At 36.5% G+C, this 26,150-nt stretch overlaps 1 protein-coding gene and 1 pseudogene across 1 annotated transcript; one reads left to right on the top strand and one right to left on the bottom strand.

Moving 5' to 3' along the window:
• The window catches only part of LOC149840190 (ABC transporter G family member 45-like), a 133,496-nt pseudogene extending 117,064 nt beyond the window's left edge, over window positions 1-16,432 (bottom strand).
• A 3,374-nt stretch (window positions 16,433-19,806) lies between these two features.
• Window positions 19,807-25,615, top strand: LOC149840189 (phosphatidate cytidylyltransferase, mitochondrial-like). Its single transcript, XM_090005018.1, has 14 exons — window positions 19,807-20,098; window positions 20,186-20,350; window positions 20,473-20,529; window positions 20,638-20,697; window positions 20,826-20,894; window positions 20,991-21,083; window positions 21,464-21,568; window positions 21,719-21,796; window positions 23,573-23,701; window positions 23,844-23,906; window positions 24,186-24,259; window positions 24,357-24,459; window positions 25,077-25,182; window positions 25,269-25,615. Exons 2-14 carry the CDS (start codon window positions 20,234-20,236, stop codon window positions 25,457-25,459), a joined length of 1,245 nt encoding a protein of 414 aa, XP_089861144.1. The 5' UTR covers window positions 19,807-20,098; window positions 20,186-20,233; the 3' UTR covers window positions 25,460-25,615.
• Window positions 25,616-26,150: the final 535 nt, after the last annotated feature.

Here is a 26,150-nt window from a genome sequence, read left to right as displayed (position 1 = left end):
ATTGGTGTTTGTGCTTTATGCAAACTTTACATGAAATACTTTACTTAAGTCAGGTGTACATCCACATTAGTTCTAAAGTTGTTATTACTTATATAAATATGGTTCATGCATATGTTGTATCATGCTTTGATGTTGATGAAATATATCATGAAGTAGTTGACTTTAGTGACATGTACATATATCACTTGTTAAATGGTTATTAGTTCTATCTACACGTGTTACACATATACTTGTATACATGACACTACGTATATTTATATGGATATTATGCTTCTTACTCAGATGTGGTAGTCTGACTCTTTCTGAATTAATATTTTCAGGAAACTGTATGGCGAGCAATTGCGGTTATCGCTGCGGACAGTGCCATGTGACCATATCTTCTTCGGATGTCCTGAGGGATTTTGACTTGTAATAAATCATTAAGTTGTAATTGATAACTTGTAGTATTTTAATGCAAGAGTTTATTTTACTCAATGCCTTGAGTCTGTACTGTTACTTGTAACCCGCCCAAATAAATTGACTAAGGATTTAATAAAGCTTTTCCGCTATTGTTTAGAAAAAAAAATTATTCCAAAATTTTCAAGTTAATTATTTGGGGCGTTACAGTTGACATCGTCGGCCGTGTAGCTGTCATCATCTCCTTCCTCGATATGGATACCCCCTTTACGATGAAACAAGTTATATGTTCGTTTCATGAACACGTCGTTCTAAAGGAATCGTCAGTTCATTTGTTCCTTAATCACAAAGCAAAGCAAAGTGACATCCTTCTGAACTTATGCGACGTGTCATTCATATATAAAAGAAATGTCATTTCACCTACCGCTTGTTTTTAAAAACCGTGCACAAATTAATTCCATTGCACATTAATTAAATAAAAAAATTTCATTTCGTCTGACTTTTATAAAACTAGTCAACACGATATGATGTATCAGTCTAAACATCTTGTCGATTTGTTTATTATTTTCTTTTTTACCATTTATGAATTAGTCATTATATAAATCGCGATAGGACATATCGTTCACATTGACAAAGCTCGTAACAACAAATCACAATAGGACAAATATTGTTAAATTATGAAAGTTAAAGTATTGTGGTTGTAAGTCGATTTGTATTTATTAAGTTACCTAGATTTGTATTTATTAAATTACCTAGATTTCTAGTCTGAACAACATCTTGATTTGTATAATGGGTTTAGGTGGGGGAGTGACCAGACCCCATCTGTTGTCCAAGTCTAAAACCCTAATCTATTTAACCTCTCTTTCTTTTTCTTTTCTACGGCAGCACAACTTCTTCTTCTTCTTTTTTCTCTTACGCCTTCATTTTCTTCTTCTTATTTTCCTTCTTCTTTTTCCTTGTATTCTTCTTTGTTCTTTTGTGTTCCTTCTTCCTTTGCTTGATGGATGGTGTTTGATGTTGATATCGTAGTTGTTTCATGCCATGCAAAAAGATCTATATAATCTTTGATGATGATTATAGTGGTTATCTTCTGTGGATACATCGATATATTCATGACACATACGACTGTGGTATATTTGTCGTGAAGTATATCGAAGCTTACACAGAATATAACGACTATAGTCATCTTCAATCTTTGTTGTCATACTGGAGCAAGCACATATATTATGCATGATAGAGAGGTGGGTGCTGATGATAATCTATTTGATTTATTCCTACTGTCGGACTCTCAATCGTTTGCAAACCATATTTTTCAGTTGGAAAAATATCTGCCTAATCTTCAATATACTTCATGACAAATTTGCTAGTCATGCGGGTTGCATCTTCTTTGCCTGTTAGGATCCATAACTTTATCTGCTGCCAATATACATCGTGACAAAAACCTTGCAAACAGATAAGGAACTCCATTGGTATATAGATTTGCCTTCAATCATTCCCAATGACTACCGAAGGCCACTGAGTAAACTGAAAGTGTTGATGCTGATGATGATGTCTATTTCAAAGCACATCACTATTTGAACATGGGTTGATGTTGCTGATGATGTTTGTTTTCTTTGATGGTGATGATGGTCATGTATTGTATCTAAGCCAAACCATTGATCATGATGTGTTGTAACTAAATACTCATGTAAATGAATGTGGTTGTAATGTATTGTTAAAATTATTTATAATAACAAGTGTTAAATATCTTACGACTGTTACTAATAATGCTAAAGATTATAACGCCGTATACTAATGAAAGTTAAATACTAAAGCGATAATGATTTGTACTAAGGAATACAAATTCCTGCAACGATCATTACTTATGAATGCAAACAATTACAATGATTTACAATACTAAAAGTTGAATGCTAAAGCCATAATGATATGTACTAAGGAATACAAAATTCTGCAGCAATCATTACTTAAGAATGAAAACGATTATAACGATTTACAGTAGTGAAAGTTAAATGCGTAAGCGATAACGATTTGTACTAAGGAATACAAAATCTTGCAGCGATCATTACTTAAGAATGAAAACGATTATAACGATTTACAGTACTGAAAGATAAATGCTAAAGAGATAATGATTTGTACTAACGAAGACAAAGACTTGCAGCGATGATTACTTAAGAATGCTAATCATTTCAACGATTTATACTATTGAATGATAAATGCTAAAATGATTGTAAACGATTTTAAACTATTTACCTCATTTAATTATAGACCATCTAAACGATTTATAGCATTATCTTGCTTTACATTAATTCTAGACCACCAGCCGATCTTTAGGAAAACCACAAATCACTGGGCAACACTAAGGTCGCAACGCCACAATATGCTCTCACGCTCAGGTCTACAACATAAATATATTAGTAAGACTATAACCTTCAACAATTTTTTCTTTCTACTTTTCAATTTTTATCAGTCATTATGTCATTCGCGATAACATAAATCGTTGTATATGTATTGTATCTGAATCATTATGCCAGATATTGTCCCAAAGTGATATATACAATGATGTCTGTATCGGTCAAGTTAACTTGATTTGTTCTTTACTAAGTCTAAACATCGTGTCGATTTGTTTATTGTTTCTTGTCCGCCATTGTGAATGTCATTATGTAAATCGCGATGAAACGTATCGTTCCCTAGGACAAAGCTCATGAAGAAAAACCGCAATAGGATATTCAAATAGATTTGGCTTGATTATTTGATGGGTTTAGGTGGGATGACTTTACAGATCGTGATAGAACACCTTATATAAAAAAAAAATCACGATCTCTTATATACAACTGATTGCAAGTCAATCGTGTTCTCATATAAAAAACAAATGCGATCACTTTTATTTATGAAGGCCGAACATTACAACGATCTGTTTAGCGACACTTGTATGTTATAATTATTAAAAAGAGAATTAAACAATTAAAGAATGTCATGTTACACAAAATAATTCTAGAATTACAAAAAAAAATTATAGAATTACAAAAAATAATTATCGGGATAAAGAGAATCACTATCATTTATTCAGTGGCACTTGACGACTCATATGGACTATGACATACAAATTGACTCTTTCTTTTTCTTGGTGGACTCTCTATCCTCGGTGACCTCTTGGTTCCCTCAATCTTATTATAAACCCTGGTCATCATCTCTACCAGTGACCGCATTTGTCTTCTCAAATTGCTTATCTAATTTCGTAAGCGTTTATTCTCCCTCTCCAATATCTCGAACCTTATGTTGAAGATTGTGTTCTCTTTTGTGAGTTGTGTCTGCTCCTCATCCTGTATTGTTACTGAGGTAATCGTTGTTGTAGCTGGAGGGAGACGATGAACGTGTTTTCTATGCTGAGATGTGACATGATAGGGGACAGGAGGGAGGCATGGGTTCCCAATATTCTTAATCTCCACATTTCGACGCATGGGTTTCCAATATTTTTGGAAATAGTTGGGATCATATTGTCGTTCTTTATAATCATACACTATGGCATGGACACCTCCTTTGTTCCAGTTATCTAATTGTTCCATGTAGTGTTCATGCTAATTCACGTTCCTAGCCCCACCACCATTCATCTTCCTTCTGACTTCCACAGGCTTCTTTAGGATAGACTGTCCCAAGCCAGATTATAAAAGAACTCAACTACTATGATGCAACTCAACTTCATAATTGCTAAACAGCCAAATATCGTGGTCAGACAGTCTCGCACCCTCAACAACAAGCTCTTGGTCCTTGTCCTCCTCATCTCCATACATTCTCCACACAACTTGTACATTGGTATAGACGATTATTCATGCTAATGAATGCTAAATATTTAAATTATTTATAATAATGAGTGCTAAATATATTACAACGATTGTTACTAAGAATGCAAACAATTACTATGATTTACAGTACTAAAAGATAAATGCTAAAGCGATAACGATTTGTACTAACGAAGATAAATTCCTGCAGTGATAATTACTTAAGAATGTTAAACATTTCAACGATTTATACTACTGAATGATAAATGTTGAACCGATTGTAAATGATTTTAAACCATTTACCTCATTTAGTTGCTGACCATCTAAAATAAACTTAGCATTATCCTCCTTGACATTTATTCTAGCCCACCGACCGATCTTTGGAAAACCATAAATCGCAGGGCCACATTGATGATACAATGCGATAATATGCTCCCATGTCCAAGCCTACAAAAACAATATATTAGTAAGACTACAACCTTCAACGAACTTAGTCTACAAGTACTAAATATGTAATAAACAAATACTTGAACAAATGGTTAAAACCTCCCAATGGTTTTTGTACCCTTACTCGCACGGTAAAGTTGAATGTACAAGTGTACGAGCATAGCAGCACCCCATGCATAGTTGTCGACTTCATCTAAGTCTTCTAGGAACTGCAGCAACAAGTAACTTATTCTCGAACCAGAATAATAAAAAAATAAAATAAGACCAAAAAAATAAAGAAGGAAGTCGCGCAAGTCTTGGTCAGCTCTTTCAGATGCACATGTAGCGGACCAACCTTCTCATTTATTACGAAAAGAAGAAACTTTCATCAATGTAGAATTGCTTTCACCAGAAATACATTGACTCTAGTCGTCCATTGACATTCTTAGAAGGGCCATGTACTTTTTTCTTGCATTATAGTTTGAATCCCGTAATAGGACAACACTGCCATGGCACTTAAGGCCAGTAATCCATGCCACATCTTCTAGGGTCATGGTGATCTCAAAAGAATCAAACTGGAATGTGTTCGTCTGATGATTCCACTTATTTACCAGGTGGGTCATGCTGTTTCAACATGTTTCAAAATAATGCTGGTCTAGAAGGTCGTCGAAGTGCATATTTCGTAATAGATTCTTCTGATATTCACTCAGCTATCCATACCACGTTAGAACTACAGGCCACTGACATCGCCCTTTGAGCTTTTCACCTGGTGCTCTACTTCTCTTTTGACCTTTCTATAATACAAAATAACATATTATTCGTATCAATTGTAAATTAGTCTCATGTGTACTTTTACACCTCATTGTAGACAGTAATCGCTATAAATAATAATCATTGTACACACACTATCACAGTAATCATTATACATAGTAATCGATATCACAGTAATCGCTATACATAGTAATATCTATCATAATAAATCATTCACAATAATCGCTATCACAGTAATCGCTATACATTAATCGCTATATATAGTAATCGCTATCACAGTAATACCTATCACAGTAAATCGTGACAGACATGATCGATTTATGTACCTTGGTCATAATTTTCTCCTCTTCATCCCCTCCCTCCATCCTCTACCTTTCTTGTTGCTCCGCCACCTCCCACTATTTTTATACTTCTTTCGTCCTTCGCTTCATCGCCTCCCTTCTCTGCTTTTCATTTTCTTTCTTCCTTTCCTTTTCCTTCTCTTCCTCTTCCTGCTTTTTCCTTTCTTTTTTCTTCTCTTCCCCCTCCTTCTTCTTCCTTTCTCTTTCCTTATCTTCATCGTCCTCCTTCTCCTTCCTTTGCCTTTCCTTCTCTTCCTCATCCTCTTTCTCCTTCCTTTGTCTTTTTTTCTCTTTCTTGTCCTTTTCCTTCTTTTGCCTTTCCTTCTCTTCCTCATCCTGATGCTTATTCCTTTGCCTTTCCTCTTTCATCTTCATCATTTGCATTTCGTTTTCTTCCTTCTCTTTCTTCTTCTTCAATTATCATTCCCTCTCATCCTCCTCCTTATTCTTTTTTTGCCTTTCTTTCTTCTCTGCCTCCTTCTTCATTTGCCTTATCCGCCTTTGCTTTTCAAAATATTCCTGCTTCATTAGTTGTCTTTTCTTCTCTTCCTCCTCCTTCTTCTTCAATTGTCTTTCTCTCTCCTTCTCCTCATTCTTTTTTTGCTTTTCATTCTCATTCTCATTCTCCTTCTTCTTCCTTTGCCTTTCCCTCTCCTCCACCTTCTTCTTTTGCCTTTGCTTTTCATTCTCCTCCTCCTTCCTTTGCTTTTCCTTCTCTTCGTCATTCTTCTTCTTCTTTATTTTTAGCTCTTCTACATTCTTCTTTTGGTCTTCAGCCTCAATATCTGATGGATAATCCTCCGCATAATACAATTTCAACGCTTTGTCTCTGTGTTTATCATTCTCAATCTTCATTATATTTTGGTACCTTTCATAACGCTCATATAGATAGGACTGACAGATAATTTCTCTAATATTCATCTCATAGAACGCTAGGGGATTTCTTATCTGATGAGCTTTAGACATTGCTAACATGCACAACACATAAATTTAACTGCATCATTATATGTTACAACTGTCTCCTCAATTATATAATAATACAAATTATCTCATTCATTACATAATCACCAACATTACAAATCATCGTAATATTTGGCTTCATAAGTAAATATCGTTGTGAGATTTAGCAAACTTAAGTACAAATCGAGGTAACTTCAAAAACACACATCTTTAGTGCTTTAAATATATAAATCATTGTTGCTTCAAACTTATAAATCGTTATATAAATCGCAACCTTCATAAGTACATATCGTTGTAACGTTTGGCTTCATATGTATACATTGTTGTACGATTTATCAAACTTATGTACAAATTGTGGTAGTTTCATTAAATTGTTATTGTTTCAAACGTATAAATCATTGCTGCATCGAACATACAAATCGTTATAGAAATATAACATTTATAAGTACACATCATTGAAATGTTTGGCCTTCATAAGAACAAATTGTGCTAACTAACTATTTTTCGATGCCCAAAAGGTGGATAGGTATAAATCAATTTGTTTCAGTATGAAAATAGGTGTTATTTAGCATGAATAGTAAAACCAGTTGTAATATTTAACATTCATATTCACAAATCGATTTTTTTGGATAACGAAACCTTGGTAATCCGACGGTGGAGGAGAAACACCCAGAAGGTAGACGCAGCCGATGGTGGCAACGATGCTGCCACTGCGCAGACGATGGCAAAGGATACTCTGACGACAGCAGACGACGGAAAAGAATGCTCCAATGACAACAGACGATGAAAAAGAGTGCTCCGATGACAACATACAACGATAAAGGGTTCTCCGACGGCAACAGAAGATGGTACAACTGATACTCCGGTGGCAGGTGACGATGATAAAGTTTGTGTCGTCAAAGAGAGTTCTTGTTACAGCAGATGGTGCAAAAGTTTATTGCTTAGGGCGAAAATGAAAGGTTTGGACTATAAAAAGTTAACATCATTCTCGAATCGGCGTTTCACTTTTCTAGATGGAGGATCTCGAATCATCGTTTTTCCTTTTTTTGAATGAACATTTTTGTCATCTTTTCAAATCGTCGTTTCATGGCAAGAATGGTGGAAAAGGATACTTATGTTTTTGCAATCGCACCAGATTATGATGCTAAGTGATGCAGACACACACGAGGATACGAGCCCCATAAGCTTATATACGTGGCGCTCATTGGGACCCCAAACACGCACTGCGGCTAATGGTCGTCTTTGGGGGAAATATATAACCTGCTTCGTTCAACTAAAGTAAATTGGGTTCTCATGATTGCCGCCATGGTCAAATAACAACAAAGAAACATGAAAAAGGAACATAACTAGGAAAGATTGTGAAATAGAACCAACCATATGATTGGCTTCGTTCAGTCTAGTTTTACGCTCATCACAAGAAACAATTGATTCTTCTATTTGATTAAGCAAGAGGTGGCAGTTAATACGAAAAGCAGCAGTCATATATACTCGTAAGGTTGCTGGACTCAAAAGGCTCTATTTTAGTCCACTTCATTGATAAAATGTAAAAAAAACAAGTCCCAGCAAGAAAGGGATAATGTTTTCTACTCCCTGGGAAAGAAACCTTCTAGTGAAAAAATATAGCATTTTTACATTTTCAGTTGTTTTTTACATTTGACCCCATCAGATATGATCTACAAATTAACTTTAGCAAAAACTGACCTTTGTATCATGTTTTTTTACCTATATGTCAGATTTTACCAGAATTGAAAAATCAACGGCTTATACTTCAAACCTCAAGAAAACATATTTTTATTTCAAAAAACTATGATCCAAGGTCTAAATTTACTATTTTGATAATTTTGAATACATTTATATGGTCAGATTTGGTGAGAACAACCTCCTTCTATGAGTTTCAACTAGGGTTCCTTACCTCGAAGGTAGCAATTGCTATCCCAAAAAGAAGTGTCACCATGCCCTTAATAATTAGAGATGTAGGTTTAGCACATAACCTCTCTCTCTCTCTCATATAAGAAATATTAATATGTGTGGAGGTTTTCTCACAATTTAAAAATTGATCATTGTAAAACACAACAAAATTTTATGATTTTTTTTAGAGAAAAGAAGTGATTAAATTAAGAAATAAAAAGGACCTAAATCAAAGTTTTATTATTTAAAATCTATATTTTGTCAAACAATCATGATCTAAGTGTCAATTCATCTACAAAGTCAGATTAAGTAAAAAACAACTTTCAATTGTGAGATTCCAAGTCTAATTTCTACATTCAAAAGTAGCAAATAAGTGTCATGTCCTATATTTGGGCCGGATATTGTAACCATCATACCGAACTGTTTTCCTTTACATGATAAAAGTTAATATATGTAATGATTTTAACTATTCTAATTAAATAAACGTACTAACAACTAAAAAATGAACTAACCTGTAAAGTCAAAGGAGACCAGATTATTGAAGAAAAAAGGTATGTAATCTGGCACATTCTTTTTTTATCGGGACACTTGAATCCCATGGACTCAAAGAAATCTAGAACCTTCTCTCTTGAACCTTGATATAAGATCTTCCCTTGGCATAAAAGTATGATGTCATCAAAAAACTCAATGCAGCAGTGTCACAACCATCGTGGCATCTCCCTCAGGAAACTGAAAATCTTAAACATTGTAGAACTGTCCAGACCATTGGATATCTCATCCATAAAGAAGGCTCTTGCAGGTCCAACCAACATCTCCCCTGAAATGAACAAACACGTTTTATGGTATACTTTAGATTCTCCATCAACATCTTAGAACTTTTAACTATTTTCACATGCCAAATCGATTGAAGCACAATACTACTAACATCCTATACTTCTACATATCATCAAAACCACTTTTAAGTCATTTAAATGTAACTTTTGGTAAATATGACCATATTTTTATTATAAAAAAATCTATTAACTGACATTTATTACAAACTTTTTTTATGTGTAAATTGGATTTTTATAATCTAAAAAAAATTCAAATCATTGATTTTTAGCACATTAAAAAACCTTGTGTATACATCAAAAAAATTTACTACAAAAGCAGGTTCTTAGGTTTTTCACTATGGAGGTCTCATCTTTACAATCATATTTGTCAAAAAATACTTTTCAAATCAAATTTTCAAAGTGGTTTGAACAGTTAATTTGTACCTTCCTTTGGTTGGATAATCCTTCTTTTCTCAAGACATTATGTAACCTTATTTTTAATTTAATATCTGTGTTTTAAATGTATTTGCAGTTTGCATAAAATAAAAGATTATATAAAATTGATGAAAATATTCTTAAAAGGAAAGTAGGTTGAGTGCTTATTAATGCAATAATTCTATAGCAATGCTTAGGCCCTTCATTTGACCTCCTGATATACCTCTCCTCATGTGATCACCTACAATTGTATGTGCACAAGTAGAAAGACCAAGTACCTTAAATACACCATAACCATTTAATTCCTTTGTGGGCATATCATTTTTCACGTGGTCTTGTTTTTTTATCTTGAAATACCCCTTTAAAAGATCATTATTTGCCAATCCAACTCTTAATCAGACACACATATCCCACCAAAACTGCATCTATTTTTTTGTGATGAAGGAATCCTCATCGAGAATCGGGTCACATAATGGTAGTTTTACTATCACGGTGGTTGCCCATGGGGTGGTCATGTCCTTAACTGGGAGTTTACCATAGACAATGAGGTATCACTTAAATATATGGATGATGTTGACAGTTTTATTGAATTTGCAATGGCAAGTATCAGTATAGTGTATCATACAGGTCGGATTAGGCGCTCCTGCACGATGTGTAAGAACAATCGATTTGTAGAACCTCATGGCGTTAGACATCACCTATACTGGAAGGGTTTTATGAGTGATTATCAGAATTGGATGTTTCATGGTGAAGAATTTATGAACAATTTTGATGCACGGGTGAATGTGGTGCACGATAATTCATATATGGATTTGATATTTAATAATGCAGGACCAAAACTGGGTTCTGTTATAGGTCCTAGTGATGCACCAACTGGGGTAGAGGAAGAAGCACCAAACGATGCAGCTAGTAGATTTTATGATTTACTTAGAGATGCTGATGAGCCACTTTGAAATGGTTACGAGAGTCACACTATCTTGTCTGCAGTTCTTCAACTACTGAATTTGAACTTCGAGTATAATTTGAATCAATCATGTTTTGACTGTCTGTGCTCTATTTTGAAGAGTATGTTGCCCACAGATGAGAAATTGCCACAAAATTTCTATCATGTGAAGATAATGATCAACGCTCTAGGTATGAGGTATCAAAAGATATAGATGATTGTCCAAATCATTTCATGTTGTATTTTAAAGATGAAGAAAATAGCAAATCATGTCTGTCATGTAGGCATCCTCGGTTCAAGTCAAAGACAAGAGGCAATGGTAGCACGACGTGAAAAGAAGTGTCATACAAGTCGCTCTGCTAGTTCTCTCTCACCCCTAGATTGCAACGATTGTATATGTATTCGAGGATAGCTAAACACATGAAATGACATGCAAATAAAGTTCGACATGATGAAGACAAAATCATGCATCCTATTGATGCGGAAGCTTGTAAGCATTTTGATCGTACTTATCAGACCTTCGTAATGGAAGTGAGAAATGTTAGACTCGGTTTATGTACAGATGAATTTAATTCATTTGAGGGTAGATCAACTCTATACTCGTGTTGGCTTGTATTTGTCACCACATACAACCTTCCTTCAAGCTTGTGTATGAAGCGTCAAAATCTTTTATTGTCTCTATTGATCCCTGGTCTGACCTCTCCGGACCAAAATCTTGATGTATATTTAAAGTCATTGATTGATGAACTAAAAATATTGTGGGATGTCGGTGTTCTCACGTATGATGCTCACCAAAAATAAAACTTCAATATGAAAGCTGATGTTCTATAGACAATCAGTGACTTCCCTGCATATGGTATGTCATCTGGTTGGAGCACACATGGGAGGTTGGCATGTCCGTACTACATGAAGGATACAAAATCATTTGGATTAAAGCATGGAAAGAAGTCGTGCTGGTTTGATTGTCATCGTCAATTTCTACCTAGCAACCATCCACTTCAACGACAAAGGAATGTATTTTGAGTAGGCACAACTGAAATGGAAGGTCCACCTACAAGGTTGTCTGACATAGAGATTTTAAGAAGATTGCGATACTTTTCATATGGACTGATAGATGCCCGTAGCTCGATGCCCTTCCTTGGATTTGGAAAGGATCATAATTGGACAAAGAAATCTATATTTTGAGAACTACCATATTGACCAACCTTATTGATGCGACATAATTTGGCTGTGATGCGTGTGGAGAAAAATGTGTTTGATAATGTGTTCAATACTGTAATGAATGTAAAAGAGAAAATGAAGAATAATTTGAAGGCTCGTATGGATTTAAAAGTAATATGTAAAAGACCATAATTGAAACTCAAAGAGTATAATGGCAAAGTACTGAAATCAAAGGCAAGGTGCGTGCTTGGATACGATAAAATAAAGCAGGTATGTCAATGGTTGAGACAGTTGAGATTTCTAGATGGATACGTCTCTAACATTGCTTGAGCTGTGAAAATAGACGATGAACAATTATATGGGTTGAAGAGCCATGATTGTCATGTCATTATGCAACGATTGATACCCCTAGCATTTCATGATATGTTAGACAAACCTATATGGGGGGGGTATTATACGAGTTTAGTAGATTTTTTAGAACATTGTATGCATCAGAAGTCGTAGTGTCTGAGGTAAAAATTCTTGAGGAAACTGTCATCACTACTATTTGTCAGTTAGAGAAAATATTTTTGCCAACATTTTTTGATGTTATAGAACATTTGATCATACATTTTCCATATGAACTAAGGGTTGGTGGTCCTGTGCAATATTGGTGGATGTACCCATTTGAAAGGTATATATATTTTTATATTTTTTTTCTTCAATGCTATTGAGAAATTTATTATAATCTGAGATGTATATTATTGGCAGATGCATGTTTGATTTCAAAAAAATGTTCAAAATAAAGCAAGAGTAGATGACTCTATTTGTGAGGCGTACACTTTAGAAGAGATTTCAAATTTCTCATAAATGTACTTTGAACATCACATTCTAACATGTTACACATGCCCACCTCGTAATAATGATGAAGAACAATTTATTGTAGCTGACAAACTGTCGATATTTCAACCACTTGGACATGCCTTTGGTAGTTGTCGGTCAAGACTCTTGGAAGATTGAGAGCAAGACGCAGTTCAAATCTATATCCTTTTTAATTGCTCAGCGATTGACCCATACATCGAGTAAATATCCTTTTTAATTTCTCAGCGATCGACCCATACATCGAGTAAGTATACTTAATTTGTAACACTAAGTTTTATATGTGCATACATGGTTCGATAATATAAGTATTTGTTAAGTGCAGACAATTTGATCTGGAGTTGCGAAGAGAACTTCCACATCTCACTGATACAGAAGTACAAAAAGAACGTGAAAATAAGTTTGTGGCATGGTTGAAAGAGTTGGTAAGGACGATGATAGATATTCTTTTCGTATAAACAACAATAAGTTACTTAATTGGTCGTGATCACAGTCATTGTTTATGCTTGTAGGTCCACCATGGTGATGTTAAAGATCAAGGAATATGTGATTTACAAAATGGTCTAACCAAAGTTGTGCAATGTTACAACAGGTACATCGTAAATAGTTATCGATTTCATACAAAAGATTATGGTGTAAACAAGTCAACGATGAATAGTGGTGTGTGTCAAGGGTAACATCTATAGTGAAAATGAACATGACTACTACGATGTTATAGAAGAAATAATAGAGTTGACTTACTTAGGCATAAATAATAGGGTAACTTTATTCAAGTGTCATTGGTTTAATCACACAATAACAATAGTCGACAAAGCCTCATCTTCACGGGTTACTTCGATAGGTATATCATTTAACTAATTGTATACTTGATTAGTTTAAATGCGCATTGTGTGAATTTCTAACTCATTTTTCTATAGATGATGTTTCGTCTGCACATGACCCACCTACACCAGCTGTTCATATAAGTCACGAGACAATGCAGGATGCAGAGTTTTCTCAGTCTGACACGCGATGACTCATTCAAATAGTGTATATCGATAATCGACCGTAAGTAATTCATTTTCACTTATCCTATACTTATCTTATAAATATTGTATATTGATAGTTAATGTGTACCAATTCATGTGCAGCGCGAGGTTCGAGCCACAAGAAGTAATACGAGAGATTAGACATTCACTAGTTAAACACCTACCAGGACTGGTCGCTCAATGAAAAGAGTATCTGAAGGAGGTGTTGGACAGATTGTGGTGCTCATTCATGATATATAATCATTTATCATAGTTAACGTATTTCATATTTAAAATTTTTTTATATTCATGTTTACTAACTTTCTAAAATTATTTATAGGTTTCGAATCACTTTGCGACTACGATAGAGGAGCAGGACGCGAGGAAGGTGTGACAGAAGGTGACTGTCAATCGATTTGCAGACCTGCTGCACAATATGAAGACTGCAATAAGAAAAACATCTGGTGGGATAGATGATCCACTATAGTGGAAGGGTCATGGCCCTCCTACTATCAGGTTAGATGTTTGGGATGCAATGTGCGATAAGTGGACGGGACATGAATTTTGAAACTGCTCAGCGAAGACTGCATAGAACCGAACGAAGATGCCCAATGCCCATCTACGCATAGATGAATCTAGGACTTTTGGGAGCCACCTGAAGAAAATGGTAACTCATCAATATATATTGTCAATTTTATAAGTATTATTGCATACCTGTTAAATAATTTTTTTATCATTTAACTTCACAAGAAGAAGAAAAATAAGGCATTTTGCCATACAAGGATGTGTTTGTTGAAACACATAAACGTAAGAACACGGGAGAGTTCATATCAAAGAAGGCGAGAATGACAATGGTATGTATTTATTGTATTAATAAACATTATAATATACAAGTTATCATAAATATTGTAATTCTTAATTATTAATCTACATTGTAATCATTACTTTGTAGGAGTCATACGAGCAACAAATGATAGAGCAATATAACGATGACTCTACTCAGCATCCGCCTTTTGATCCTGCAGCATGGGTGACTGCAACATGTGAACCCAAAAAGGGTCGTGTGTTCGAGTTTGGGAGTAATATGAACACCTCACCAGTCGTTGCCTTCTTCAGTCACGGCTCACAGAGTTCTCCCGCCAGCATCAGCTCCAAGCATTCGACTGACCTGCCTAATTCTTGAGATGGTGTCCGCTAGCTTGTTAAGGACACAATATATGACTATTTACATGAAGCAATTTCCAACGTTGTCCGTAATGAGTTGTGCAACTTTTTTGGGGACAGAGGAACTTCGTCTGGAGGGCCTGTCAAGTATAAAAGTTTCATGTGATTTGTTTCATGTAGTTATATTTCAAGCTAGTATATGCATGATTAGAACACATATTTGCATGATTGAATCATTCTGAATTTTTTATGTCAGCCTTAGAACACATCTGAATTATGTTAATATCTTTCACTTTATTGCTAGCTAGATTATGTATGATTCACTTATGTTACTTTGATTCCCTTAACTTAGGTGCATTACATATAATTTATTTCATTATATTTTGTTTATCAATACTGACCTTTCTTTTCTCTTGTAGGATGCTGGAGATAATCAGTGTAGAGAAGTTGAAGGGGCAGATCGAGACAATGAAGAAGATGACGCACATAATCTTGGCGATGATTAGATTCATGTGTTGAATTTGTTGTACCTTCTTGTTGTTTCAAAAGAAAATCTTTGTAAATATTCACTTGTAAATAATTAAAACTTGGCAAGCATTATAGTGGATCAATAAATTGTTTTAGTTGCTTTTTATATGTATTTCTTATGTGTACTTTGTTTTTTATACACAGGAAATATAAATTGTATCACGAGAATTTTTTCTCGATATTTATATTTTAAACAAATTTTTTTTATTGTTTGCGATGGATTAGCGATGGATATTATCCGTCGCTATTTAGTATCAACGTCTAATTTCGTGACGAATTAAGGACGAATATTTATCCGTCGCAAAAGTGAATCGATAAATGATTTTCAATGAATTTTAATATGTCGTTATTATAACGACGGAATTAGCGATGAATTTTAATCCATCGCCAAACCAAATCTCCGCAAATTAACGATGGCCTTGCGATGAATCATGTCATTCGCTAATTCATCGCAAATTAGCGATGAAACTAGCGACATATAATTTTCATCGTTAATTAGCGACTAGAATTTTACGATGAAAGTTAGTCGTCGCTAATCTTTTGCTAATCCGTCGCTAAACTCTACAGTGATGGATTGAGGCCGTCGCTAATCCACAGATTTCTTGTAGTGTTCTCATGATGGTCTTTTCTCATTGGTATGAATGAAAACAAAACGAGGCCTTAATGTTTTTATATTTTTACATATTTTCTCATATATTTCTAAAATCCAAATATATTGATATGTTTTTCAAAAAACCATTTTTTTAATTTAGAAAAAAAATCCTGATAACCATATTTTTTATTATGCTTTATTTTAAAACTGGTTATGTGTCTCTTAACTATCAATCTGTGCTCTGGGCCTAGTGAGAAGGAGCAGCTGATCCTCCACTTGCAATACCCTGCCTGCAGCATTCTCTTCACCGTGGGAGCTCTCCTTGTCAAAAATTTCACCAGCTGCGTGTGCCATTCCTCGGCCTTACTAGTGAAGGTGCTGCTTTGTATGTATGTATGTGTGTACATTGAAATAGTAGCTCCTTATATATATCACCTGCTAACATCAAAGTCATGCATTTGCTGCAGTTAGATTTCATTAACAATTCTGTGGAGCAGTACCAATTTTCTCAAGCCAGATAACATGGTGAGGTAGTTGGAGGATCCTGGATCACGGTAATTCGTATTATGTGGGAAAAGCAAGCTATGGGATTGCCAAATCAGACCATCCCTCGGTGTTTCGGCATCTTCACCGACTCTTGTGATGATCAGCGACCATCATCATGGCCACTAATGTGTTAATCCTACAGGGGTTAACTCATGTTCGGCTCGTAAAAAGTGTGTTAAACTCTTAAAATAAGCTCGGTAAGCTGAATATGAACAATGGCTACTCGGCTCAACTCGGTGGTAAGAATTATATTTTTCATGTATTTTTTTGTAATCCTATTTCTTCCACTTTTAAAACAATGCAATTTTTTCATTAAACAAGTCATCTCAAATTAGGCTTGTTTAATTTGATCTCATTATGAGCTTGAACCCAGCTTGGCTCGCCACAAGAATAAGCCAAGCTTGAACACAAGTTTAGTTTGTTCAGTTCGATTACCCACAACCTATGCCATAAGGACATGCATTTTTTGGCTGCATGTCCCTTGCAACATGCTAATTGGGATAGGGATTTGTACTTTCATTATTTTGATATTTTTAATAAATTTTTACCAATGTTAATGAAATATTTTTAAATATTAAAATATAAAAACCAGTTTTTATTGATTAAAAAAACAAAACAGTTCTTGTCCTTGTATCCCATTTTTTAAAAAGTTTTTGAAGCTGTGAATCGAGCCTGCATCCCGTGTCTTCATGTCCACATATCTTTGAGACATAACTCGTATAAGGAGATGGTGGTCATCAAAGACTGTGTGTTCTAGATGTGTCCCACAATTTGTTTGTGGAGATGATTCCCTAGATGAACAACATTTAAGGTTTACAAAACCAACAGTTAAAAAATAGTTTCTATGCATGATATTTGGGATGCCGTTCATCACATGGATGACCGGCATCAGAGCGAGCTCCGGCAGATCAGGACTAGTAGGCACTAACCATAAAATTAATGAGTGGTGAGGGGGTCAGAGCACAAAGGGTGGAGATTTGGCGGAACACCTGATATGTTTTCTGTTGGAAAAGCAGGCCAGGTGATTTGTCAAATCATGGATCATTGGTGCTTTGGCATCTTCACCAAGCTCGCGGTGATCAACGACCCCCATGATTTTTGCTAATGATTACAGTATCCCATGGGCTCCCACGACAACAGAATGCAGGTCCCACTCAAAATGTCGTTACATGATTGGTTGTGCACAACAGTAGGTATGGCAGTGCACCGGGGCAGGGGTGGGGGACAAGCTCCCTCCCCGCCTTCATCCTTGCATGGGTTTTGATTTTAACCTTCATCCCCGTTTCATGCCCTCCATTCGGAGTCCAAACGGGGCAAGGTGAGCCCCCATTTTCCCTCGATCCATTGCCATCCTAAAGATGGATTGGAGATGGGGTGGGGCAAGGCGAGGATTGGGACGGGGCGGGAGAAAGCGTAAGTTCATTCTCGCCTCCATCCCTGCATGGGTTTTGATTTTAACCTCCATCCCCGTTCCATCTTCTCCATCAACAGTCCAAAGGGGCGGTTTCCACCAATCCACTGCCATCCCTACACAACAGTGTTAAAGAGATAATATACCCTGATGATGGTGGGCCGTGGGGGGTAAACACCTTTAATTAGGAATGTCAACGGATTAGATTTTATCCAGTATGTAACCGAATCTGATTCTATTTAGAATTGAAGGTTGCCCGAAAGAGGAACGGAAACGTCTTGGGAACAAAAACGGGAAACAAGGTTTTTCATATGCATATGCACGTATAACAAGATTGAGGAAACTAATTGAAAAATGAATTGAGAAATGATTGGAAAACGAATGGGAAACGCGTGAGAAACATGTATCCCACAAAAGGTAAGTGAAAAAACATGCAGAAAACACATGAAAAAAGTGTGGGGGAATGCTTGACAAACGTGTTTCCCAAATACGGGAGAATGCTTGACATCCACTCACTTAGTAGAGTACTAGATCTGCTCTCTTTCTGGGTACGTGTACGTTTGAACTTAGAGTGACCTTTCATAATATATATGATAAGAGAAGTAAAAAAAAGTAATGTTGTTAGTATCGGTGCGTATAGGCCAATATGTATAATATACGTTTCACCCTTTAAGTTTTGAGTTATGAAATTTTGACACATTGTGGGAAGTTGATTTTTGGACCCTTTTAAAAACCTAATTATTTGTCGTAATCACATAATTCAAAACAAGTTTCCTACTAAACAAACCATGTACAAAAAATCAGAAAAATTTTGAAATAAAAAGTGTTTTCTCGTTTACAATTAGTGGCCGGTGAATATTTAAGGAAAAATGACCTTTAGCGGCGATGATGTAGAAAGTCATTTTTTGCCCAGAACCTTAGCGCGGTTAATGACTGCCGCTAATTCATGTAAACCAATGTAAGGCACACGTTCGACATGCGTCAGATGTTTTACTCGTCTACTGTTACAGGAAAATACAGTCCCTGAGGGTGAGGGGTAAGCCCTCCAAGCATTTATGCTACCAGGACAGCGACTGTAGGTATCGCAGGCAGAGCGATCGCGGCTAGGTCTCTGATCCTGGAGATGTTTCTCCGAATAAAAATTAAAAACAAAAAAAGAGAAAATATTAGGTATTCCCAAACACCCTACACATAATCCAAGGGCTGGTTTCCGCCCAACCAAATATATAAATCACATCTTAAGGTCTGATGTACAAATAAAAGTAAAAAAAAAAAATTTAAGTTTTTTTTTTGGGGTTTTGAAACACGAGGCTAGCAAACATTATCTCCATTTAAGATGGTTTAATTCATAGTCACTTGTGTTGTTCAAGATATTTTATCGGTGGAGTTTTTTTTTTTTTTGAAATAAATCTCAAGAGTTTAAAAATACTGAAAAATATAAACAATAAGAAAAAGATAACAAAATAATAGTTTTGCATGATTTTTTTTTGTGAAAACATAAAGAAACAAGTTTTAAAAGATAAAAGAAACAAAAAAAAAATAAAAATGTATGCTGAAAATATAGAGAAATGAGTTGTTCCCTGAAATACCGTGATAATAACAACTGACCTAGTGTGACCGATATTATCGAGATATTTGCAAAATATCGGGGATATCAGTTCCAGTGGTTTAATGTAAGGTTGTTTAGGCTCCGTTAAACCCTGGTGGTGATCAGAGAATTCGAAAAACCCTAGGTTGCTCTCCCATTGAAGGTGAAGGACGGTCACACGGTTCTTCCGATTGTCGAGCTCTGTTCAGTCGTTGAGTGCTGGGTATTTAGTCCAGAGCTCTCCGGCGGGAGGGAGTTTTCTGGTGAGGGTTCCTGTGTGGTATGCTCTCTGTTTGCGTCTATAATTTTGCAAATGCAAACGAGGGAAACACCAATCTGAATGCGTTCTCAAACGAAATCGTGGAGTGTTTTCTCCTTATTTCACTCTCTCTTTCTCTATATGAAAAACTAGTACTGCAAGTTCCAACTCCAATTTCTGTGAAACCAAACACCAGAACGGTACACCCAAGTCTAGGTATTCTATGATCTTGGATACCCAACTCCATTGGGACTCTGACTGAGAAGCATGTAATCTGATATTGGGTTATATTGTTGCTTGCAGAGAGCAGGAAGGGAAATTTGGGTGACTCTGTTCTGTGCTTCTATTGACATGACGGGTACAGAAGTAGATCCGGACCGGGAGCTCGCCGCACCTCTCCAACTGCTTCCTCCTGTTGATTTCTGTTGTGTCTATGGATCCTCCCTTCTTCCCTCAACACAAAACAAGGTATTAGTTCTTGTTAGTCGGTCTCAGACTTCACATGCTCAGATTTTTTTCATGTGTATATGTGTGATTCTTTTCTTTTTTCTTTTAATTAGAAATATCATACTTTGTTCTGTCCTTTGCAGAAACCCATGATTGACTACATCTTAGGGGTATCTGATCCTCAAGAATGGCATTTTGAGGTGCAGCCGATGTTTTTTTAGAAATCCATTTTCTCCCTTTTAGGGCTCTATTCATGAGTTTTTATGCTTTTATCGAAGATTGACACTAGTGTTTCTTGTGAAAATCAGAATCTGCAGAAAAACAGAGACCACTATGCGTCATGGACAGCATTTCTTGGTCCAAAAACAGTGTGCTTATTCTCATTTCTATATTCTTTCCGCTTTTTTAGCTTATTAGTCTTCTGCTCTGCTGTAAAATCTAGTTCTGGATCAAGGTTTGCAGCTCTTTTTCTCACTTTTGTTGCTTATTATGATAGATCACAGAAATCACAGATAAAATTGGGGTAGGAGTTCACTTTAATCCATTTGTTCAATGGAAAGACAAGGTTTCTCTTCTCATTCTGCAATTTTGTTTTTTTGCTTGTTTTATGGGATGTTCTATTTTTGAAGGGTGGAATGAAATGCTAATTACTGTGGTGCAGGTAATCAAATATGGGGTTATCCGAATGCATGATCTGGTTAATGATGTGTTGAATTGGGACAAGCTTTATGTGAGCGGCCGTCTGCAAAAACCGGTATCTTTAAATCTGAACTTTTTGGTAGTAATAGGGCTTATAAGATAATCCAAGTGCACTAGTAGGTCTTACAATATTATAGCAGTAATTAGCTATTGCCAATGAATTGTTGCGATCCTTTGACCACTGTCTATTTGGATCCACTATTGTTGCTTCCAATTATGATGATGTTTAGGCGTGATTTGCTCTAAATATTTGTGTTGCTCAAAATATGTTTTTGTCTGCCAGTGTGAGTTCCTACTTCCTCGATAACTGGTAGTGTTATAGTTAGAAAAGATGATTTGGCATAGTCAAATTTCTCCTATAATTTGTTTAGATATTTAAAGGTGACTTGTTGATAATGAAGAGCCTTAGTTATCATTTGGATTTCATTTCCATAGGTTTGCATTCTTGTTGACAATATGGATATAGGGGATGTGAACTTGGCAAATCTGAAAGCTGCTACCGCTGCTGCTCTTCTTCTATTGCCCCCAGAATTTTCTGAGGTTTGCTATATAGAGAAACTCTATTGTTCTTTACAAAAAAATAATAAATAGAAGAGGAACACACTAGCTTGAGTGTTTAATTATTCATTATGTATCTTTGTTCTTGACTTAAAATTTCGTAATCATATGCTTTTTGCTTCACAATTGCAGGAAGATTTGTATGGCAAAATTTGTAGCCTTTCATACATGGGTGATCTGAGGATGCTATTTGCAGAAGACAAGAATAAGGTCAGGAAGCTGCTTATTGGTCAAGTGAACTCCTTGATGAATTGAAAATACGGGGAGAATTAATTACTTCTTGTGGAGGCCTTGCACAGCTTTTAATGAAATCCATGGATATTTGAATGAATGAAATCATGATTTTGTTATTTGAATTCATGAACTATATTTTTGTTCTCGCCTGAAATTGCAACCTGTACATGGTTCGATTGTATCATTAGCATTTTTGGTTACAAGATGAGCACATCTAATACTTTATGCACACACTCATTTTCTGTATATGATGTTGGCATAGATGCACAAGAACATCAATCGTCTAAATTCAAATGCATTGCAATTTAATGTCTCATGAATTAGCTTAGAGATTTAATCCTAAGTTGGGGTGGTCCTGTGCATTTCCTTATCTTTTTGCAATAGGTAGGGCTGGTAAACAGGCCGAACGTACCAAACACTGAGTTACCAGTAGACCTAGCTCGAGCTTGTTCTTGGACTCAGATCTCGGGGTGGCAATTTCTGACACGACCTGCCAACCCGACCCGCCAACCCGCCTCTTAGGCGGGTTCGGGTTGGGCTTAAGCCAACCCGTTTAATAAACGGGTCGACCCGCGTAACCCGCTTATTAAACAGGTCGGGTTCGGGTTGGGGGTATGCCAACCCGCCAACCCGGCTGACCCGTTTAATAAACGGGTTATGCGGGTGGGTCGACCCGCCAACCCGTCTGCCAACCTGCCAACCCGACCCGCCAACCCAACCCGCCAACCCGACCCGTCAACCCATCAACCCGACCCGCGAACCTGAGAACCCGTTTACCCGACCCAACCCATTTATTAAATGGGTTGGCGGGTCGTGTCGGGTTACCCGTTTATTAAACGGGTCGGGTTCGGGTTGAGGTATGCTGACCCGCCAACCCGTCGGGTCGACCCGCCAACCCGACACGATTGCCACCCCTACTCAGATCTAGGTGAGCTGAGATCGAGCTCAAGCTCGAGCCAAGCTCGAGTCAGGCGATCCCAGTCTGAGCTGACTCGTGTAAAAAAGTCACTGTTTTAGAAACATGCCAACAACCTGAATCGAACTGAAAACCTCTGGAATATAAGCCACTGTGCCTGACCACCCATCCAATACCACTTTGTCATATTTATTGTATATAATATCTTTTTATGAGCTCATACAAGTTGAGCCAAGCCGAGATGAACACCCTTTGTTCGTGCTTGACTTGTACCTGCTAAACGAGTAGTTGATGTCTCGACTCACCATCTAAATGAGACGATCATAAACGAGCTCTGGATGAGAGGAGATAGAGCTGCCTATGGTGTTAGTGGGGGAAATACACAGGCTATGTAGCTTTCTTGAGTCTGATGTAGAAAAAAAAATGTCGATCATGAATTTCTACAGATCCTTTTTTTTTGGATCTTCAAGTCTTGATTGGATGATAATGCCAACATATAAGATTGAATATGTACACAATGATCTATGCCTACTATCATGGGTTGAATAATAAAGCTTTTAAAATGAAAAATGTTTAGAGATGCACACTGAGCAAATGATAGGTCCAAAACAATGAGCAAATTGCATGTTTCCATCAGATTATTTGGTGGTTGAATATTGTTTTTCAGGTAAATGCTACAACTTTTCTAGTATTTTTTAATGTGAAACCTCACAATATACAAGTCTGCATGAATAGCCACAGGAATACGATGCTACACGCACATATAAAAACATTGGCACATGGATCTGCATGTTTGTCTCCGAGACTTCCTGCTTTTTAACTTGGTGCCTTGGCAGGTGAAAAGTATTGTCCAAGGAAGATTCAACTCATTTCGAACATTGTACATTTCAACTTTGAGGGAATATGCTGTTGACGGACTGTTGACACTGCCTTCATTTAATGATTCTAAAGGCACTATCATACAGGTTTGTTTTCATTTTCTTTTAAAATAATGATTCATGCAGCACTGTCTCACAGGTTTGTTTTCAATTATTACCTTTAAATGATAATTCATGTTATTGGCTTCATTTTATGTATGTTTGTTCACTTCTGTATTTTACCAAGCAGCCAGGGGAGCATAGTGTTTGGAAATATAAGCCCCTGGACTTGGGTGACAAGAAGCATTTAAGGGTACATTTTTGCTTAGTCTAATATAACGAAGGGCATCAATCCCAGCTTTACTGTCAAAAAAGAAAATGATGATTCATGATGTTGTGGTAGTTTTCGTCACAAGCCTATGTGGCTCACTAGTGCCTTTCTTCGGAGGGCAGCACATATCCAAGTGAACTTTTGTAATTGGCTTGCATTTTATGTTGTATTATTCTAGTATTGCCTTGAAAACAGTTGATAATATGCTGGAAGTGGGCAGCAACTTGGAATTGATCCTTGAATTCATTATACCTGTTGTAGATGCACATTGATATAGTAATCTCCAGAGTTGCATCTGTTGGTGCCATGTTGCAATTGCTCCATGGTTGCTTAAGGTGCTTTGCAACTTAGCTCTGGTTGCTGTTGTGCTGGTTACATCCATGATGATATCATGCTGGTTGAATCCATGATGACATTGTTTTATCACAACAGTCGTCTTCCATCCCTTATTATTAGGTTAACTGCTTTGTATTCGGATGCCAGCTTCAACACCCGGTGGTATTCTGGCACATTGATGGCTAATTTGGTTGAGCAAGTTAGTTTGAGCTAACATCAAATGGATTAATTTCCAGCAATTCCTGAGTTGAACATGGATAGGCCGATCTCAAGTTACAGGATGCACAAGTTGGCCTACTTGGTTTCTTGGTTTGTAATTTCTGAACTTCAGTGAATGAATTATTTTGCATTCCTACAGACAGTTTCAACTTTTGTCAGCAGCTCAAGCTGGGGCTGTTCGGATTAGATTCCCTTACCAACTGATTCTATTTTTTTTGTGTGTGTGTGTACGTCATTCTGATCAGTAAGGCAAAGTTGGTCAAGTCTCAATTCCTACAAACCCTTAGTCTGAGTCACGGATCACATCACAACTCAAATGATTGAATCAAATTGGGTCCAAATGTGGAGCTTGAATCCAGGCCTTGCCTAATTTACTGGAAAGAGGCTGTTAATCATAATGGGCCTAAGCAAGGCCTAGACGTTAAGCAATATATCTGCCTGGTTTGCCAATACTGGTCTTTCACTGGGATTATGTTTCCTGCATGATCTGAATGCAACTCTAGTCTCATGCTATCTTGAGCAAATTTTACTAGTGGCTTTGTGCTTTACCTCCCTTTTCTTCTTCATTCTTTCTTGACATGATCTTGTGGAACTTAGGACTATGGCTTATCTGCAACTCGCTCCCTTGTTTCATCACTGCCTTTAAATGTTAGAAGACAGATGGGTGCAAAGTTGGGGGAGAAGCATAGATTGAGTCCCACAGGTAATGAATCACAATCTTCATGGCTTAACTCATACTCAGTTGTAGTGCTTTTGCAACTCCAAGTTTCATTATTCTTGTAATGACAGGGAGAGTGATACCTGAAGTTATAGTTCCCTCAAGACCAGAGGCTTCCAAATGCATGCAGAAAATATTGAGGCGGCTAGTGATGGTTTCAAGTGCCAGACAGGCAGTGGCTGGACTTTTTACTGCTAGTGGAGTCAATGCGGCACACTATCTTGCACAAAAGATGTCCAAGGCGTGGCGATCTAGGGCTTGATGTACGTGATGGTTTTCTATTTTCTGCATCCAGATTTTGTTGATGATGTCCAAAGATCACATTCAAGTTGATATCTCTCCAGCCAACCAAATACATGTCCTGGACATACAGTACAATTTCATTTTCTAGGAAAAGTGTTGTAGGATTCAAGGCTCTATTACTAAGGCTTCATGTAGCAGTTATGAGCAGCACTCTTTATGTATTTTTTTAAGAGACCATTAACTTATTCATTTTCTTCTGTTAAAACTCTAAATTTCAGCCTGTAAGGCATTAGTGCTTTTATGTTCCTACATGGTTCTGTTGCCAATTTTGCTTGTGTTTAGGGCTGGTAAACTAGTTGAATGAACACAGAATAAAATAAAATTGAAATAATAAAAATTGGATTCTAAGCCTGCTAAACCTACTGGGCCAAGTTCAATCAGATCATTCACAAATAAGTACATTGTTTCAAAATTGTAAGTGATATGATTTGAACCCCTAGTTTACTTGCAAACTAGACACTTCAATCATCTGCACCTTATGTTATAAAATATATGCAAAATATATTTATTACCAATTAACAATGCTATAGGAGCCAAACAACGAGAGCTTGCCAAGCCTGTTTCACAAGTTTGAATGAGCTCTTTATGAGATGATCACGAGCCGACCAATGAGCGGTCCAATCTCGTTTCTCAGAGCTGTGATGTGGAGA

This window comes from Nuphar pumila, chromosome 4 (assembly GCF_984573655.1).
Source record: "Nuphar pumila chromosome 4, dmNupPumi1.hap1.1, whole genome shotgun sequence".
NCBI classification, from domain to species: domain Eukaryota; kingdom Viridiplantae; phylum Streptophyta; class Magnoliopsida; order Nymphaeales; family Nymphaeaceae; genus Nuphar; species Nuphar pumila.
Note: the sequence above shows the minus strand (reverse complement) of the source record. Positions and strands in the feature narration are given on the sequence as shown.

Excerpts from the sequence above, each read along its gene's own strand:
- LOC149840189 (XM_090005018.1), top strand. The coding sequence starts at position 20,234 with ATGACGGGTACAGAAGTAGATCCGGACCGGGAGCTCGCCGCACCTCTC. Across the intron at positions 20,351-20,472 it reads TTCCCTCAACACAAAACAAG|AAACCCATGATTGACTACAT; the intron begins GTATTAGTTCTT and ends TGTCCTTTGCAG. Across the intron at positions 20,530-20,637 it reads CTCAAGAATGGCATTTTGAG|AATCTGCAGAAAAACAGAGA; the intron begins GTGCAGCCGATG and ends TGTGAAAATCAG.